Raw genomic sequence first — 15,583 nt, forward strand, 5'->3', positions numbered from 1 at the left:
GCTGAGTGCATCCTGGGGCTCGAGAATTCGTAAATCACGACCTGGCTCTGAGAAACGAGTACGGAGGGACGTTGGTTGCCTCAAGTTGTCCGTTCCTATTCCGGACGAGGCTTCCGGACAGGCGAGTTAAAGTTATTTCCGATCAAGAGGTCCCGCGAGGCGGTGCTGCCCACTGCAATATTGGTAGATGACACAGGCCAGGAGCTTACTATGCGCACTCATTTGGCATCTTGATGAGCTGAACGCTCACGGCACCATTGCAGGAGCTTCAAGACCAGGAGTTCCATGAGGCATGGCGTCCGAAAATAATAAACGCTAGCATGGTCGTGGTCAGCAGGACTTCATCGGTCGACAATACGCGCGGGTCGAAATTGAATTCATTGTAGAAAACCCCGCCAGAGCCGCGCCAAATGACGCCAGCAGGGTTCTGGCATCGCCTCGTTGATCATTGCCTGGCATCCCGCATGGATGAAGAAGACTGCCAAAGATCAACGGCGACCTGGCATCCGTTCTCATCCATCCATCGCGGAGATGGTAATTAACGCCCCTTGCTGTTCAGTGCAGATTCATCCGCATCGGGCTGATGTGCACATCTGTCAGATACGGCAGACAGGGGAACGCTGACCACCTGTTTCTCGTCAGGTGCCTATGTTTTGACATTGCGAGGAGAGTCTCTCGGCTGCGATGATGACGAACACCATGATAGCTCCAGTGATTGTCCGATCTGTCGATTTGCAACAAAGCGCGTGATTCGCGACGACGAGCAACTTCACGGCCGTCGGCAAGTACGTCTTGGCCGGTGGGAGGTACCATTGTGATGGCCCCCATGTTCTCATCCAAAGAGCAAATGATCTTCGGGTGCGTACCCTAGGAAGTACGAATCGACATGATTCTGGCCAGGGGTGGGCACACCTCAAGATGTCGTCCCTGGCGCTATGCCTCTTTCGGACGGAATGGTTCCTGACCTGGCGGCCAATGGAGAGATTGCGACCACAAGCGGCTTCAGGGGAGAATTTGGGCGCAAACCCCAATCACGATGTATCTACGGATACTCCGTACGGATACAATTCGCGGGGGCTTGTCGCGTGGAATCTTTAGGAGATCTTGGGGACAGCACGGGAGCCAATCGCTGCTCCAGGTATCTGGCGCCGAACTCAGAGTTCCATTGCTTTTTGTCGAGGGCGCGAAACAGTAGAAACCAACTTGGTCGCCGGTTGGACGATTCCGTCGAGGTAGATAGAATGTGTAACGGCTGAACGTGCGGGCGTCTCGCTCTCGTGATTAGTCGCGACAAATTTCTTGGCGATATTGCGAGGCGAAAGCCATTTTGCCAGCTCGGGCCTGCGATGAGAAGGACGAGCTGTTGCGTGTTATTTGGGCAACAGATGCGTTGACGTTGCGACCCGATTGTTTGGCCAGAGTTTGGAGGCAAATTCTGTAGACAGACAGTTTGTACCCGGAACACTAAAAGCAAGCTTGGTGGCTCAGCGTACGGATAGCATGTGTTCGAACGAATCGGTGAGCGCGTCTGTGCATCGAGAGCTGCGAAGCAGTTGCTGGGTTGGGTCGAGTAGGAGTGAAGCAAGCGACTGCCGACGTTGACTTTTGACGGGAACCCAAACTCGATGGCCATTCCGGGTTTGGAAAGCATTAAGTCGACAGCTCAAGCATTGATGTCTGTCGATGCCGATTCCCTGCTGGGGATGGAGGTGACATGCAATGCCAGGAACAGGTTAAACTTTCGAAGGAGGGAAGTCCCGCGCAGTCTTTAAGAAACCAGATGAGGCTCGCCGGGGTGAAGTCAGAAGGACTAGGAGTCAGTCAAGCAGCAAGCTCACATCGCAGGGCGGAGATGAGGCTGGCAGGATTGACAAGGCAAGGGCAATGACAGTGACAGTGACGGGAGTGACGAGGAGGCTCCCAGCTGTCATGTCATGGCGTCTGATGGTTTCAACGTTTCGACGACACGCACGAAACATTGGCAGAAAAAGCCAAGACCAAGTAAGGTCAGGTCGGGTCAGGTCGTTTTCTTTTTGTTTATTCGGAGCGGCATCGGCAGTGGCAAGCTGAGAGTGAGTTCGGGTTCTTTGCCGGCGTTTGAGGCGGGAAGGCTAAGTTTCCTTGTTGATATCGGTGTCGGTATTTGGCTTTCTTGTCTTTGTATCGGGATAGCGGAACGAAACACAGGACGAGTGGACAAAGATAGCAGCGGCGCCGGGACGACATGTGGTTTTTTGGCAGGTGATGGGCGTGACAGCAGCATCAGGATCAGGATCGGGCGTCCGCGGGGGAATGGTGGTGGCTGCGGGAGAGGCGAGGGTGAAGTTGGAAGCGCTGAGCTGGATGGATGCATGATATTGGTAAGATGGCTTCATCACATCTTGGTCAGAGTTGATAATACTGCGTAATGCATGCATGCAGAACGAAAGGTACGGCGGACAGACAAAAAAAGTTTCTCGCACAGGCGGGAAGGCGTGGAATGCTACGATGCATGGAAGGCCTGGTGCTATAGGTAAGGAAGGTGAAGTATTCCAATGGAAGGCACACGGAGGGCAGGTAGGGACGGTCCTCGGAAGTGACAGCTGTGCTTACTGTGCAGACTGCAGATGGCAGCAAGCAGGTGCAAGGCAAGTGCAAGTGCAAGGCGAGAGGCTATCATGGTCGAAAGCAGGAGGTGCAGGGTAGGCGCTCGGCGGGATGCATGGACGAGGGGAGAACGCCAAAGACTGGCACGCTAAAACAGGTTCTGATTGGATATTTCCTTCTCCATACGCTAAAATTGCACCAGTTCGAATTCGTCGAAAAACGGTTGTCTCACCCCTGCCGCCAGCAGCCAGCAGGGAACGCTAGTGCAAGGTACCAACGGGCTCCCTGCTGCTCATTGCGTTTGGATGTCGTGGCTGGGCCTTTCTTTCTGGAAAATTGTGCCTGGGCATGTTGTTTGTATGTGCAAGCACTTTAGAGTCTAAACTCTTGATGATTAACCGTACTCTTGGGAATAACGCCCTTAGTCTTTTGGCGACCAGTCACATTCTTCCCGTCGGCCCCCTCCCGACGGATACTCACCGTCTCCGTTGATGAATATCTTTGTGTGTCATCCAGCAGATCCTGATCAACCGCACAAGACCGGCGACATATCGCGCTTCCTGCTTCGTTTCGGCCCCGGCACGCATCGTATCATGGATGTCTGGTACAGGCGCATCGCCAGTGGCCCGGGGTTGCTTGGGGGAACCACACCCAAGCGCCTAAACGGGAAATGGCGCCAAAGCACTTCAGAGGAGGAGTAGCGCTTGCAACTCCAACTCCCTCCACTCTTTCACACTCTCCACTCCATCTCCAAGGGTCTTTGCGCGCGAACATGGCCCCTTTTCGACCAGTCGCCGTCGCCAATCCCACCCTACGGCCTCTTCCATCCTCTGCTCCTCAATTAACCCCCCGACGCTACGGATACCTCCCATTTCCTCTTTTTGTGTCGCTCTTTTTTCCAATCGATATGGACCGTCACCTTAATCTTGGTTCAGAGAATATCTCACCCTTTCAGTCCATGGTTCCAACTTCTCCCTGTGAGATAAGACCGACTCATAGAGACAGCCACCGCCGCTCAGATCTCGACCGAAGCCATGGCTCAACGCGATCCCCATCCCCGTCCCGCTCATCTCGACCTTTCGCTCGAACGCCAGAGGCCTGTCGTGGGAGACCCTCCATATTCTGAGACTCTCAACGCTTCATCTGATGTCTCTAGGGGCCGTCCACCCTACCGCGATTCCCACCACGCTGCAACCTCGACCTCGCCCTCACCAGGACGCACCAGATCGCAGACCCTTCCTGTCGTAACCCCGACTTTCTATCCCGCCAAGCCCATCAAGCGCAAGCCTCTATCTTCTACCGCCTCCCAAATAGCTGCCAGTTACGCCTCTGGTTCTAGTTCACCATCCGTCCTGTCACCCGGGGACTTGCCCATGCCTGACACGCGCTTCTCGAGGTCCTATTCCGTCGACAGTCCTACTCTCTACGAGTATCCCGACAAGTACTCCGACAACGTCCGACCTCTGTTCGCACCGCCTGCTGCTCACCAGAAGCTTGACATCCTGTGAGTCCGAACCCTCCAATGGCTTTCGTCCAACATTTTGACCTTGCTGCCGGGTCCTCGCCTGCCTGGAAGCAACCTTCGTAAAGCTCTGGCTAACAGACATTGTCTTTCCGCAAGCAGTCCCCCACCTACCGACGCGGCAGACGACGCGGCTCACTCTGTCTCACGAAACATCCCAAGCACCACCCTTGCAGCTGCTCAAACAAAACCTTCAGACGGCCTGTCAGAACCTGCCTACCTGACCGCAGACGTCACCTCAACCTTCTCCCCGAAGTTGCCGAAAGCGACTCCTCAGCCGATCATTGAAGAGGAGGAGGACACGGACGAAGATTCCGAGTCAACTTACAGTCACAACACTAATGAGAACTCTATCATGTCCATACCCGCTACCAAACCTACTCCTCCTCATCTGAACTTATCGCAGAACCGAAAGGATTCATCGCAAACAGTCACTACTGTATTAGAAGCTCCGCTGTCCCTGACTCCTACAACGTCAACGACGCCGACACCGTCGCTCAACAAGCCTCTACCCAAGTCACCGGGTTCTTCCAAGCTTGCCAATTTCTTTGGCTGGGGAGGATCACCGTCTCCTTCGACGACAGAGTTCTCGTCGCTCTCATCACCTTTCGCATCCCCACGACGTGCCACGCTGACAGATGACACTCCACTCACCACCGGAGTACCGTCTCTGCTGCCAGAACCAACAAAAAGGAATGCCACACCAATCAACGCTCTTGGCTACTGCGAATCACACCTGCACACCCCACCGTCTTCCTCCCTAGCCCCATCGATACAAATCGAGGAGATGGAGGACGAGCTGAAGGCCATCAGCGCCGAGCTGGCCTCGTCCATTCGACGAGAAATGGACCTCGAAGACTTGGTCGACAGACTGCAGTCCGAGATTAACAATCCCCAAGCTCCTGGCAAGAGAACCAGTGATTACTTTTCCGACTCGGGCTACAGCTCCGCCAAGTTCAGCGAGTATGATCAGAACAAGGAGGAAATCGAGAAGATCCAGCGGCGCGCCGAGCAAGACAAAGCCTCCATGCGCCTTGAGCTGACGACTAAGTTGCAAGAAGAACGAACGAGGAGAGGCGAGTTGGACCAGCAAATCAAGGAACTTGCCGAGAAAGCGTCACAAGTCGACATTGCACAGATCAATAGCGAAGACACGAACAACCGTCTCAAGGACCTGGAACACACATGCGAGGACCTGCGACGCAGACTCGGCGAAGAGATCCAGGTCAAGTCTAACTTCGAAGACCTTCTCTCCGTCTTGAAGGTCGAACTCCAGAGCGCCACTAATGAGCGTGACAACCTCCGCGATGAGATTGTGCCTCAACTCAAGGCGAAGCTCGAGGGCCTCGAAGCTGAGGCATCCGAATACGCCAACCTGACCTACGAATCCTCCAAGATGCAACAAGAACTGGAGGCCTTGAAGCAGGAAAATAAAACGCTCAAGGCTTCTGGCCAACCCCCCCAAGCAGACACGCGTTCCCGAAGTTCCACCATGCGTTCCGCACCTCGATTGTCGAGGTCCAGTTCCGTTACCGCTGCTTCCCCCTTCGTCTTGCAGAAAGCCCCCATGGGTCTCACGCGGTCGAACACTGTTAAGTCTGGTGTGACGGAGTCCCGTGAGCAGCTCTCTGAACGTCTCAAGGACGTCGAGGCTCAACGAGACGCGCTTCATAACGCCCTGAAGAGTCTCCTCGACAGACAAGAGTTCCAGAACCGAGAGAACGACAAGAAAATCAAGGGTTTGGAAGTGGAACGAGACCGTCTCATGGCCTCATCTCCCCGAAACGCTGGGTTCGAGAAGGACATCTCCAATCTTCGCGTCGAGATTAACGTCCTTCGTCGTCGAGCTGAGGAGGCATCGGAACAGAAGTGGCAAGTCGAAAAGGGTCTCGCTGGCCTTAAGATGGATCTCGACCGTGCCGAAGAGGAAGTTGCTGCCCTTCGCGGCTTATTGAAGGAGCAGGACATTCTCATCCCGCCGTCGATGGCCCGGTCAAGCGTCGACCGCCGCTCGGCACTGACTGTGCCTGTCACATCCGATTCCCTGGAAGCGGCGTTCAAGGACCTGCAGCTTGCATACAAGGAATCTCTCGACAAGATTAAGGAACTTGAGGCTCATGGGCCCATTCTTGGGCAGGACGAGTCCACGCAACTTGCCATGCAGCGACTCGAGCAGTCTCTTTCATCTGCCGTCTTCGAACGTGACGCGGCAAAGGAGGAAGCATCGGCATACAAGGATCAGCTGGAAAGCCTTGCCAGCAGCGAAGTTGCCCATCTCGAGAGCGAGCGTGCACTTGCAGACGAGCTTCGCAGCTCTGCCCAGCGTGTTGAAGAACTCGCGGCACAAGTCCAGAAGCAGCTCTCCTTGAACACAGACTTGCGCCAGCGTCTGGCTGAGGCGGTCGCTCGCGGAGACGCGGATCGCAAGGCCAACGCAGACCGCATCACGCGTCTGCAAAGCCGTCTCAAGAACCTTGAGGAGCAACTGCAGGCTGCTCAAGTTGCGTCTGAGGAACGTGTGATGCGACATGAGGAGCAACTTAGGGAGCTCAAGGACGCACAGAACACACAGCTGCGCCGGATGACCCCGTCCCCTGTCGGAAATGGACTGCGGTCATCTCGCAAGTCCGGCCTCAGCCCGATGCCGTCGCCGCTGTTCCCTCGCTCGCCTCGACTCCCGCCTAAGTCTGTCGAAGATGAGACCCAAATTGAGAGGTTGCGCGTCAAGGTCGTGGAACTGGAGACGGCACTGACGAACGCCGATTCGGAGATGCAAGATGTCATTGCTCGTATGAGTTCGGCGCAAATCGAGGTCTTGACCTTGCAGGAAGAGCGCGAGGCCGCGAGGCGCGAAACTCGGCGCATTCAGCAAGAGCTGGAGAAGGAGAAGATGAAGTCCTTCGAAGACCGGTTCAAATCGCTCAGCGGCAACGTCTAACGATTTAAACCAGCGAAGTCGCCTGGCCGAATAGGGGTTTGTGCCACGGCATAAGACAGCTTGTATACCCGTCACCAGTATGCGGCGCGCCTCGTTTCAGACTGAGCACCTGGGCCAGGTCGGTCCCTAAACAACAAAAGGCCCTCACACAATTCTCTACCAACTTCACACTGCAATTTTGAAGTACAGGCCACCATTTCGGTGGCAACGCTGGTATATCGAAAGCCGGCGAACCATGCATTGGGAAAGCGAAGGGCGCACGCGATCAGCTTTTTTTCTCGGTTTTTATTTTGGACATCCGGAGCATCATCCCTGGGAAGGCAGCACTGCCACTTTGTTCCCCACAGATTGGTCTTTGGGACCACAACAGCAGACTACCATTGACGGCCGAACAACTACAGTACATGATTTTTTGTCTATCTGCCAGACTGCAGATTCCCTATACCCCATATATACTTACTGGGCGGACAAGCACCGAAAGTGTTTGCTTAATGTATTATCTAGTTTTGGTTTTCCTCTTTGTTTGCTGGCTCTTGGCCAGTCCCGTCACGGGCAGGCTCTGGGTTCGCTTGCTTGGGCGAGACTATTGTATAAAAAGCAAAAAAGTATTGGTGGATGTATTCAAGAAGTCGAAGGATTGTGGTCTTCGACGAAAGGGGCGGGAACTCCGTCTACATAAGGCGGGGGTTCTGTATGATAGAGAAGAATTGACGATATGAACTACACACTCCACTTCCCCGTCTCTCGGATTTGGCCGCGAAACTTTGCATGGACGGCTAAATCAAGAAGTATGTTAGCTGCCGTACATTCCCGGGTCTGTAGAAGACGGGGTCGTTCCAGCGGCTGGCCTTCTAGAAGTCGTCGTAGCCAGCCCCAACGATGAGCACAGTTTGCTCGACTCAGCAGAATGGACGGATCGACGTGGCCCCGGGTGATCGGATAAGTGTGCCACACCTTCCTTCGGACGGGCCGCAAAGAAGCTCTTGTCAGACCCGGCACGGGCGGTGGAAACAGGGAGATCCCCCGACGGGATTGCGACATCTCACTTCCCGACTCAACATTCCGCGAAAGCGTGCCACTGATTCTCGATGGCCTGGGAATTTCAGTGTCGGCTTTGTTTTACCGCATCAAGTCGTTTCGGCGTATAGCATGGTTGGAGATAATGTCAGTTATAGTCGAAGTCTGGTCACTCCACACAACTGAGCGGGCCATGCTGGACTGTTCTACTGTCAGTCTGTTACCAGGTAGGATAGAGGTATCGTCGTTGACAGGGCGTCTTACTTTAGTCGCCAACTTTAGGATAATGTCCGGCATCCTCACGCCATAGGGTACATTTTGGAGCCGCCGGTCTCGTTGGAAGTGTCCGGTCACTGCATCAGAGTCCTAGTGGTAAGAGAGCTCCCGCAAGGTATCGTGTTCACCGTCATATAATATTGCTGCTCTGCAAAGCTTTTGTTCTTGAACAAAGCGAAAGCCCCCATACCACGCGGGATCCCTGGTCTATGATCATTGGTATCTTATGGCGCCTCCCAGCAGGTTGATGTCTCTCACTTGTAGCTCGTGCGTTGAATAATGAAGAACAGAATTAGTAGAGTTATGGACGAGAGAGGACACACAACATAACGAGGTGATGAACGACGATGACGGGAACGTCGACGATAAACGATGGCAACAAGAATAGCGACGAGGGCGGAAATGGCAAGGAACGAGGACGGCGGAGGACGGGAGAGGACGACTGTGGTGAACAACGATGATAGCAACGATAACAAGGTTAGTGACAATGGATGCTACAGAGGGACGGCGACAACGACGAACGACGGTGAGAGACGACGACGGTAAGGGATGACGACGGTGAGGGATGTCAATGGCGAACGACGATGGGGGACGACGGTGACAGATGACAGTCATAGACGACAACAATCAACAACAGTAACACACGATGCTGACGGACGACGGCAATAGCAACAACAACAGCACTGGTAACACCGACAGTTGCAGCTGTAGGTAGCTATAGATATCAAATGTCTCTTTTGTTGACTTTTATGAGCTCTTCTTGAGTCTCGACCAAATCTGGCTTTTAGAACCCCTGCCTAAACATATTGCAGACCGTTATAATTGATGATCCTCACTCCGCGCGACATCTCGGTTTGCCTCGCCTACAAGCCACCGTACTGCCTCACGATGCCTGCGACCTTGTTGGCGAGCTCATCAGCCTCGGAACGGGTCGCCGCCTCAGCATACACACGACAGGCATTCTCCGTGCCGCTGGCGCGGGCGAAAGAACGACCACTGGTGTACTTCCTAACGCACCCATCAATCTCGTCCTGGGCGCCCTCGGGGTGGCTGAGGCGACGCTCGGCGTCGGTGGTCTGGAAAGCGTCCTTGTTGCCGACCTCGACGCGGACGAGGCGGTTGGGAAGGTCCGAGTAAGTAGATGCCCAGTCCTTGAGAGTCCAGCCCTTGTGGGCAAGGATCACCTCGACCATCAGCATATCGGAAAGGGCGTCACCGACTGTCTGGTTGATAAGGTCGCCCACAGCGGCAAGGGTCTCGAGAGCGTCCTTCTGAGCGGGCGACTGGGGCTTGGTCTCGCGGAAGGCGCGCATAGCCTCTTGGCTGAACACCACAGTACCGTGTCCATTAGCCTCGAAGTAGGGGCCAATGTCAAACTTGAGAGCAGCATGGTGCAAGTGCTTGACACCAGTAGGAGTGCACACAACGGGCAGTCCGAGGTGCTTCTCGATGTAGTTGGTGCTAGCACCGTTGGCGTAGGCGGTCTGCACAACGCCGATGTTGAGATCGCGCTCCAGACCAGCGCCTCGGACGAGGTCGCCGATGAAAGAAGCAGCCAGCGTAGATATCCGGTCGCCGTCCAGCATGAAGAATCCGGTATCAGGGTCGGTGTAGTAGTAGATCAGGCGGTCGGCGTCGCCATCGAAGGAGCAGTAACGGGCGCCGGGGACGGGCTTGGGGGAAGCGGGTGCACGCTGCTTGGTCTTGACGAAGTCTGCTCCGCACTGAGGATGTTAGTTAGAGTGGCTGTTGGAGTATGGGAGCACTCACGTCGAGGTTGAGGACCTCTGGGCGGAGGACATCGTCGTTGACGACCTTGACGTCGAAGCCAGTGACGTCCTTAGGAACGTGCTTCAGGAACTCGACGAGCTTGGGGCCGCCAACACCATTGGAGCAGTCGACGGTCAATTGACCGTCGACCTTGCGACCCTTCAGGGCCTTGACGAAAGCATCGGCAAACTTCTTGTAGTAGCCGGTCTCGCTCACTTCGCCGTACGAGAGGGGCGTACCCTCGGTGTTGACGCAGCGGGTGAGGTAGTGGAGCTGAGGAGTGGTGAGGATCTTGTAGTCGGTGTACTCGACGTTGGTGGCCTCGAAGGAGTCGGCAAGGGCAGCGACGAGCTTGTGGCCGGAGGGACGGGTGTCCCGACCGTAAACGACGCGGGCCGGAGCTGAGAGGTCGATGCGCAGCTGGGAGGCCAGTGCCTTGTAGTTCTCGACGAGCTCCTGGTCAGAGGAGCTGTTGACGAGCTTGGTGGCGTATGCCTCCCACTCCTGCTCGAGCATATCACCCATAGGGTCAACAATCTTGACTCCATTGTCTGGGGCAGGGTTGTGGCTGGCCGTGATCATGACACCAATCGCCTGGCCGCTGAGCTTGCGGCTGCGCAGGCCAGACAAGAGACCGACACGGAAGGTAACTCCGTCCAAGAGGTCGGCCTTCATTCGAAACCCCGCAGTGCCATACTTAAAAGTACCGACGTGACCGGGCACAATGGGGTGCTTCTGCGAAGCGGCGATGATCTTGTCGTCCATGGCGGTAGGATTGACGATGGAGAGAATACAGCGAGGGTGAATACTCTGGGGATGGTGACGAGAAACAGTGGAGAAAGAGACGACGACGACAGAGGCAGAAACGACGACAGAAATGACGGTGGCCAGATTATTACGGTCGCTGGCTTGACGGGGAGGCCGCCATTCGAGCGTCCTCTTTTTGAGACCTTCTAGTTCCCTCCACAGGACCCCTCCTTGCCTACCTTACCTTACGTACCTTACTGCCTCCTGCTTCCCACGCGGTCACTCCTCACCTCAGCAGTGGCTCCTTCAGCTCCCCGCCATCAGGTATCTTTCAGTCCATTCATTCCATTGTTGAGCTCCAACAAGCGGGTCCCGCCAGCTGACACTTATTGACCGTGATGCAATCATGCAAGTCAGCTCAGACACTGATGAATGCGGGCAGCGGCACACCGCAACTGGAAGGAGAGCCCCTCTATTAGCCCCTCATCTAGGGCACTCAGACCAGCCAAAGGCCCGCGCACAGGGGGGCCGTATACGACGGAGGTCACGTGCCTTCGCGACCTCAATCTAACTTGTCTCGAGTTTGCGCCCGGCCGCGTCGCGTCATTCATTGTCATTGTCGTCGCCTTCACCCTCGGCCTTCTTTTCTTGCTCTTCCCGACAACCGAGTCGTTGTGCATCCATTCCAGACTCAGAATTGCATTCGGAAAGCATATCGCATTCCTCAATCCCGAAAATGCTGCAGACAGACGGCATTCGGTGATGACCCGCCAGGAACAAATCAGCACTCCTCCATCACGTCAGCACAATGGCCGGCGAACACGAGCAATACGCCAATCCCCTGCTCCTCGACTGGGTCAAGGAGTGGCTGGACACTGCGAGGGAACGAGGCATGAAAAGTGTAACGACATACAGAAATGCGTACGAATCACTCAAAGCATGCCCCATTACCTTCAAGCACCCTCGTCAGTTAGTCCAACTGAAGGGCTTCGGAGACAAACTTTCTTCCCGCCTCACGGACAAGCTGAAAGAACACTGCGAGACCAACGGCCTGCCTATGCCTAAGAATCCCAGGTTGTCCAAAGAAGACCGCGCATCTCTCGGAGGAGCTGATGACGACGATGAGCCCGCTCCTCCTCCCAAGAAGGCACGAAAAGCAAAGCCGTACGTTCCGACGTACCGATCCGGTCCTTACGCTCTTATCTTGGCCCTCGCCACTCTCGATGAAGAGACATCTCTCGGAATGACCAAACCAAAACTCATTGAGCTTGCGCAAGAGAACTGCGACTCGTCCTTCACGGCGCCGAGCGATCCCACCAAGTTTTATACGGCGTGGAATTCAATGAAAACGCTGGTTGATAAAGATCTTGTATGCGAGAAGGGACGCCCTCAGAGACGATACTCTCTTACCGACGATGGCTGGGAGGTCGCAAAGCGTATCAAAAAGACGACTGAGCCAAGTGGTGAAGCCGATGACGTCGTAGCAGGACCAAGCTCCCGAGCAGAGCATGCAAGGCCGGATCCGGTCGATAGAGAAGCATCTCTTTCCGTTGAACCGGTGGAGCAGCCAAAACCCACTTCGGTCTACGAAAGTGTCGTTGCAAATGGCCCAGAGGTCTCGGATAATTCCTCGCTTCCAAAATTCACACCGATCCGCTTGCCGCCAGGATCTTTCACAGTGCATCTCGCTCTAGACAACCGCGAAGTCCGAGCACTGAAGGACAGAGACTACATACAAGACGAATTGACGAAGAAGGGCGTGAAGCCAATAGTGCGAGCATTGGAGATCGGAGACGCCCAATGGATTGCCAAATGCAACGACCCGGCCGCTCTATCTCGCCATGGCGGAGAAGGAGACGAAGTCGTACTCGATTGGATTGTTGAGCGCAAACGACTTGATGACTTGGTCGGCAGTGTCAAAGACGGCCGATTCCACGAGCAGAAATTCCGCCTTCGAAAGTCAGGTGTCAAGAACGTCATCTACATTGTTGAAGAGATCTCCATGGACTCGGGTTATTTTCAGAAGGTGGAGGAGATGGTCCAGTCGTCTATCGCGTCGACCCAAGTGGTTAATGGCTACTTTCTTAAGAAGACACAAAAGGTGGACGACACGATCCGGTACCTGGCTAGGATGACTTTCATGCTGAAGAAGATGTACGAGCGCAAGGCATTGTTGGTGATCCCGACTACGGTCTTGACGGCACAAAACTACCTGCCACTCCTGAAGCATCTCAGAGAGAAGGAACCTTCGTCGGGCTACTACATCACATACCCAGCCTTTGCGTCGCTGGCATCCAAGTCAGACATGATGACTTTACGAGATATTTATCTGAAGATGCTCATGACAACAAGAGGCATCACAGGAGAGAAGGCATTGGAGATACAGAAACGATGGAAAACGCCTCATGATTTCATCAAGGCGTTCGAAGAGTGTGGCTCGGGCGAGCAGGGAACCAAGAGGAAACGCGAGATGGTCATAAGTGGACTGCCCAACCTCGTTGGTCGAAAGAAGATCCCCAAAGCCGTCAGCCAGCGACTAGCGGAAGTTTGGGGCGACGCATGAAGAAATTCATCTCTTGCGATGGCACAAAGTATCTTGTATAACTCGAACATGTTATGGCTACTGCAAAACTAGCTCAGGCAAATAGCTCAGAAAATGAATCAGATGAATAATACCCAACGCTCAAGACTTTCCTCCCAAACCCTCGGCCACGATACGCTCCACCATCTTCTCCAACGGAACACCTCCAGAGCCGCTCAAGTAGCCCGCCAAGCTCTTCTCGGCGTACTTGGCCATCATATCGACCTCAACATTCACAGTCTCGCCAGGCTTCTTGCCGGCGACAACGACCTTCTCCTGGGTGTAGCTAATAAGCATGACCTCCCACCAACCCTCCTCGTCATTCACCTTGGTTACGGTCAAGCTAGTGCCATCGAGCGCCACGTAGCCCTTGTAGACGATGTAGCGCAGCACGGCAACATCGCGCGGCGCGAAGCGGAACGTCAGCGCGTTGCCGTCCGGGGTCACGGCGAGGATGGCAGCGGTGGTGTCGACGTGGCCCTGGACGAAGTGGCCGCCCATGCGGGTGTCGGCGCGGACGGCGCGCTCGAGGTTGACGCGCGAGTCCTTCTCCAGGGAGCCCAGGTTGGTGATGCGCAGCGTCTCGGGGGCAACGCCGACCTTGAACCGGGGCGCCGGGTCCCCGGTCTCGAACTGCGTCACCGTCAGGCAGACGCCGTTGATGGCGATGGAGTCGCCGAGGTGGCAGTCCGAGAGCAGGGTCGAGACCGCGGGGAGAGAGATCGTGAGCGAGGTGCCGCCCGTCTCGTCGTTGGGGTTCAGCTCGGAGACGACTGGTGTGCGTGTTAGTTGAGTGAGAGTGAGGTTGAGGGTGAGGGGCGCGAGTGAGTCAAGAGGATTGAGAGGGGTGCAGACCTCCGATTTCTTCGACGATGCCTGTGAACATGGCTGTAGCTTTGTTCTTGAACAACGATGGCTTATTGATTGGTTGTGGTGATTGAGTTGGACCTGAAGGTGAGGGTGTGATGAAGATGCGTTGTAAGATGAGATGTTGTATGAAGCTTCGGCAGCTCTGGGGAGCTATCGTAGATGCAGTCTACCCCTCCAAAAAACACAACCCCCACTTTCTGCAACGGGGGCCGCGCCCACTGAAAGTCGTCACCACAACGACCCTGAATTCCAGTTTTCCTTCCTTTCCTCTCTCGTCGTCCAATTCTCAGCAAAACTTCGTCCGAACTCCGATGTAGCGCAGTGGCTTATTTGCCTCAGATCGACGCCGTCATTACTCTAGGCACCGAAGTCCCTGGTTCCTTGAACGTGCGACTCTAAGATGTTCTATGTTGATTAGTACGAATTACTAAGCTTCCGTGAACCCGCCGAACCGCTCGGGGTCTTGTGGGTCCTTTCCGCACCACCATCGGGCACCCGCGCGGCTCGGACATTGTGGGGATATGTATCATCACGTCAGATGGGGCAGAGATACAAGCATGAGAACATCGGGCGACGTCAAAGAAGCAGGCCATGTAGATATCCGGTCGTCGTCATGGAACTCATGCATTGTTGTCGGGGTCATGTTCGAGCAAGTCTTGTTATCGAATTACTCGGGTGTAAGTCAGAAGTGAGTGAATAATGCCGTCCATTTCTCAAGTTCCTGCCTTATTCATTATGTGAATATTTGCAAATACTTAAAAGATTCTATTGTCACTGTAAACTTGGAAGTTATTATACTATTGAGGAGGAAAGGGGAGTGAGGGAGGTTATGAGATAACTGATGGAAGTCCTAGCAATAGTGAAACTTGTGAACTTCATTCTGTCGGAAGATTGAATTCGGAAACAACTGTGATGCTTGGAGTGAGTAAAAAGATCGGTATTCACAATATGAATATAAGCCAATGCTCGCGATCTGGCGACAGTCTTGCACCATAGACATCTATTTTCCAATATAAGACTAGAAGGATAGCTAGGGCTCGTGTGGCAGACAAGCAATCTGTATTTGTGTATTAGATATTAATGAGATGCAGTAAAGTACATGTATCGCGATGCTCTAGCTTAGCGGTCAGCACCTCATGGCGCGTCCTGTGCACCATCTGCTGGATTTCGAAAAGATAACTGATGTTCGTCACTCCACTTATCTGCGAGGTATATCAACGATAAAAAGATGAATCATAGGGAGCCTCGTATTGGAATTCAGCTGCATAAGTCATCG

The 15,583-nt window shown here is 54.4% G+C and overlaps 4 protein-coding genes across 4 annotated transcripts; 2 read left to right on the plus strand and 2 right to left on the minus strand.

Moving 5' to 3' along the window:
- Positions 1-3,620: 3,620 nt before the first annotated feature.
- Positions 3,621-7,046, plus strand: CkaCkLH20_12514 (uncharacterized protein; the record flags this gene model as incomplete). The annotated part of the gene is made up of 2 exons (XM_038895227.1): positions 3,621-4,090; positions 4,208-7,046. The coding sequence occupies 2 exons, from the start codon at positions 3,621-3,623 to the stop codon at positions 7,044-7,046; spliced, it is 3,309 nt and encodes a 1,102-aa protein (XP_038739495.1).
- Positions 7,047-9,202: 2,156 nt separating this feature from the next.
- On the minus strand, positions 9,203-10,874 carry CkaCkLH20_12515 (uncharacterized protein; the record flags this gene model as incomplete). Its single annotated transcript, XM_038895228.1, has 2 exons — positions 9,203-10,063; positions 10,110-10,874. The coding sequence occupies 2 exons, from the start codon at positions 10,872-10,874 to the stop codon at positions 9,203-9,205; spliced, it is 1,626 nt and encodes a 541-aa protein (XP_038739496.1).
- A 790-nt stretch (positions 10,875-11,664) lies between these two features.
- CkaCkLH20_12516 (uncharacterized protein) lies at positions 11,665-13,419 on the plus strand (the record flags this gene model as incomplete). The annotated part of the gene is made up of 1 exon (XM_038895229.1): positions 11,665-13,419. The coding sequence occupies one exon, from the start codon at positions 11,665-11,667 to the stop codon at positions 13,417-13,419; it is 1,755 nt and encodes a 584-aa protein (XP_038739497.1).
- Positions 13,420-13,539: 120 nt separating this feature from the next.
- CkaCkLH20_12517 (riboflavin synthase) lies at positions 13,540-14,347 on the minus strand (the record flags this gene model as incomplete). The annotated part of the gene is made up of 2 exons (XM_038895230.1): positions 13,540-14,210; positions 14,293-14,347. 2 exons carry the CDS (start codon positions 14,345-14,347, stop codon positions 13,540-13,542), a joined length of 726 nt encoding a protein of 241 aa, XP_038739498.1.
- Between the last annotated feature and the right edge of the window lie 1,236 nt (positions 14,348-15,583).

This window comes from Colletotrichum karsti (assembly GCF_011947395.1).
Source record: "Colletotrichum karsti strain CkLH20 chromosome Unknown Scaffold60, whole genome shotgun sequence".
NCBI classification, from domain to species: domain Eukaryota; kingdom Fungi; phylum Ascomycota; class Sordariomycetes; order Glomerellales; family Glomerellaceae; genus Colletotrichum; species Colletotrichum karsti.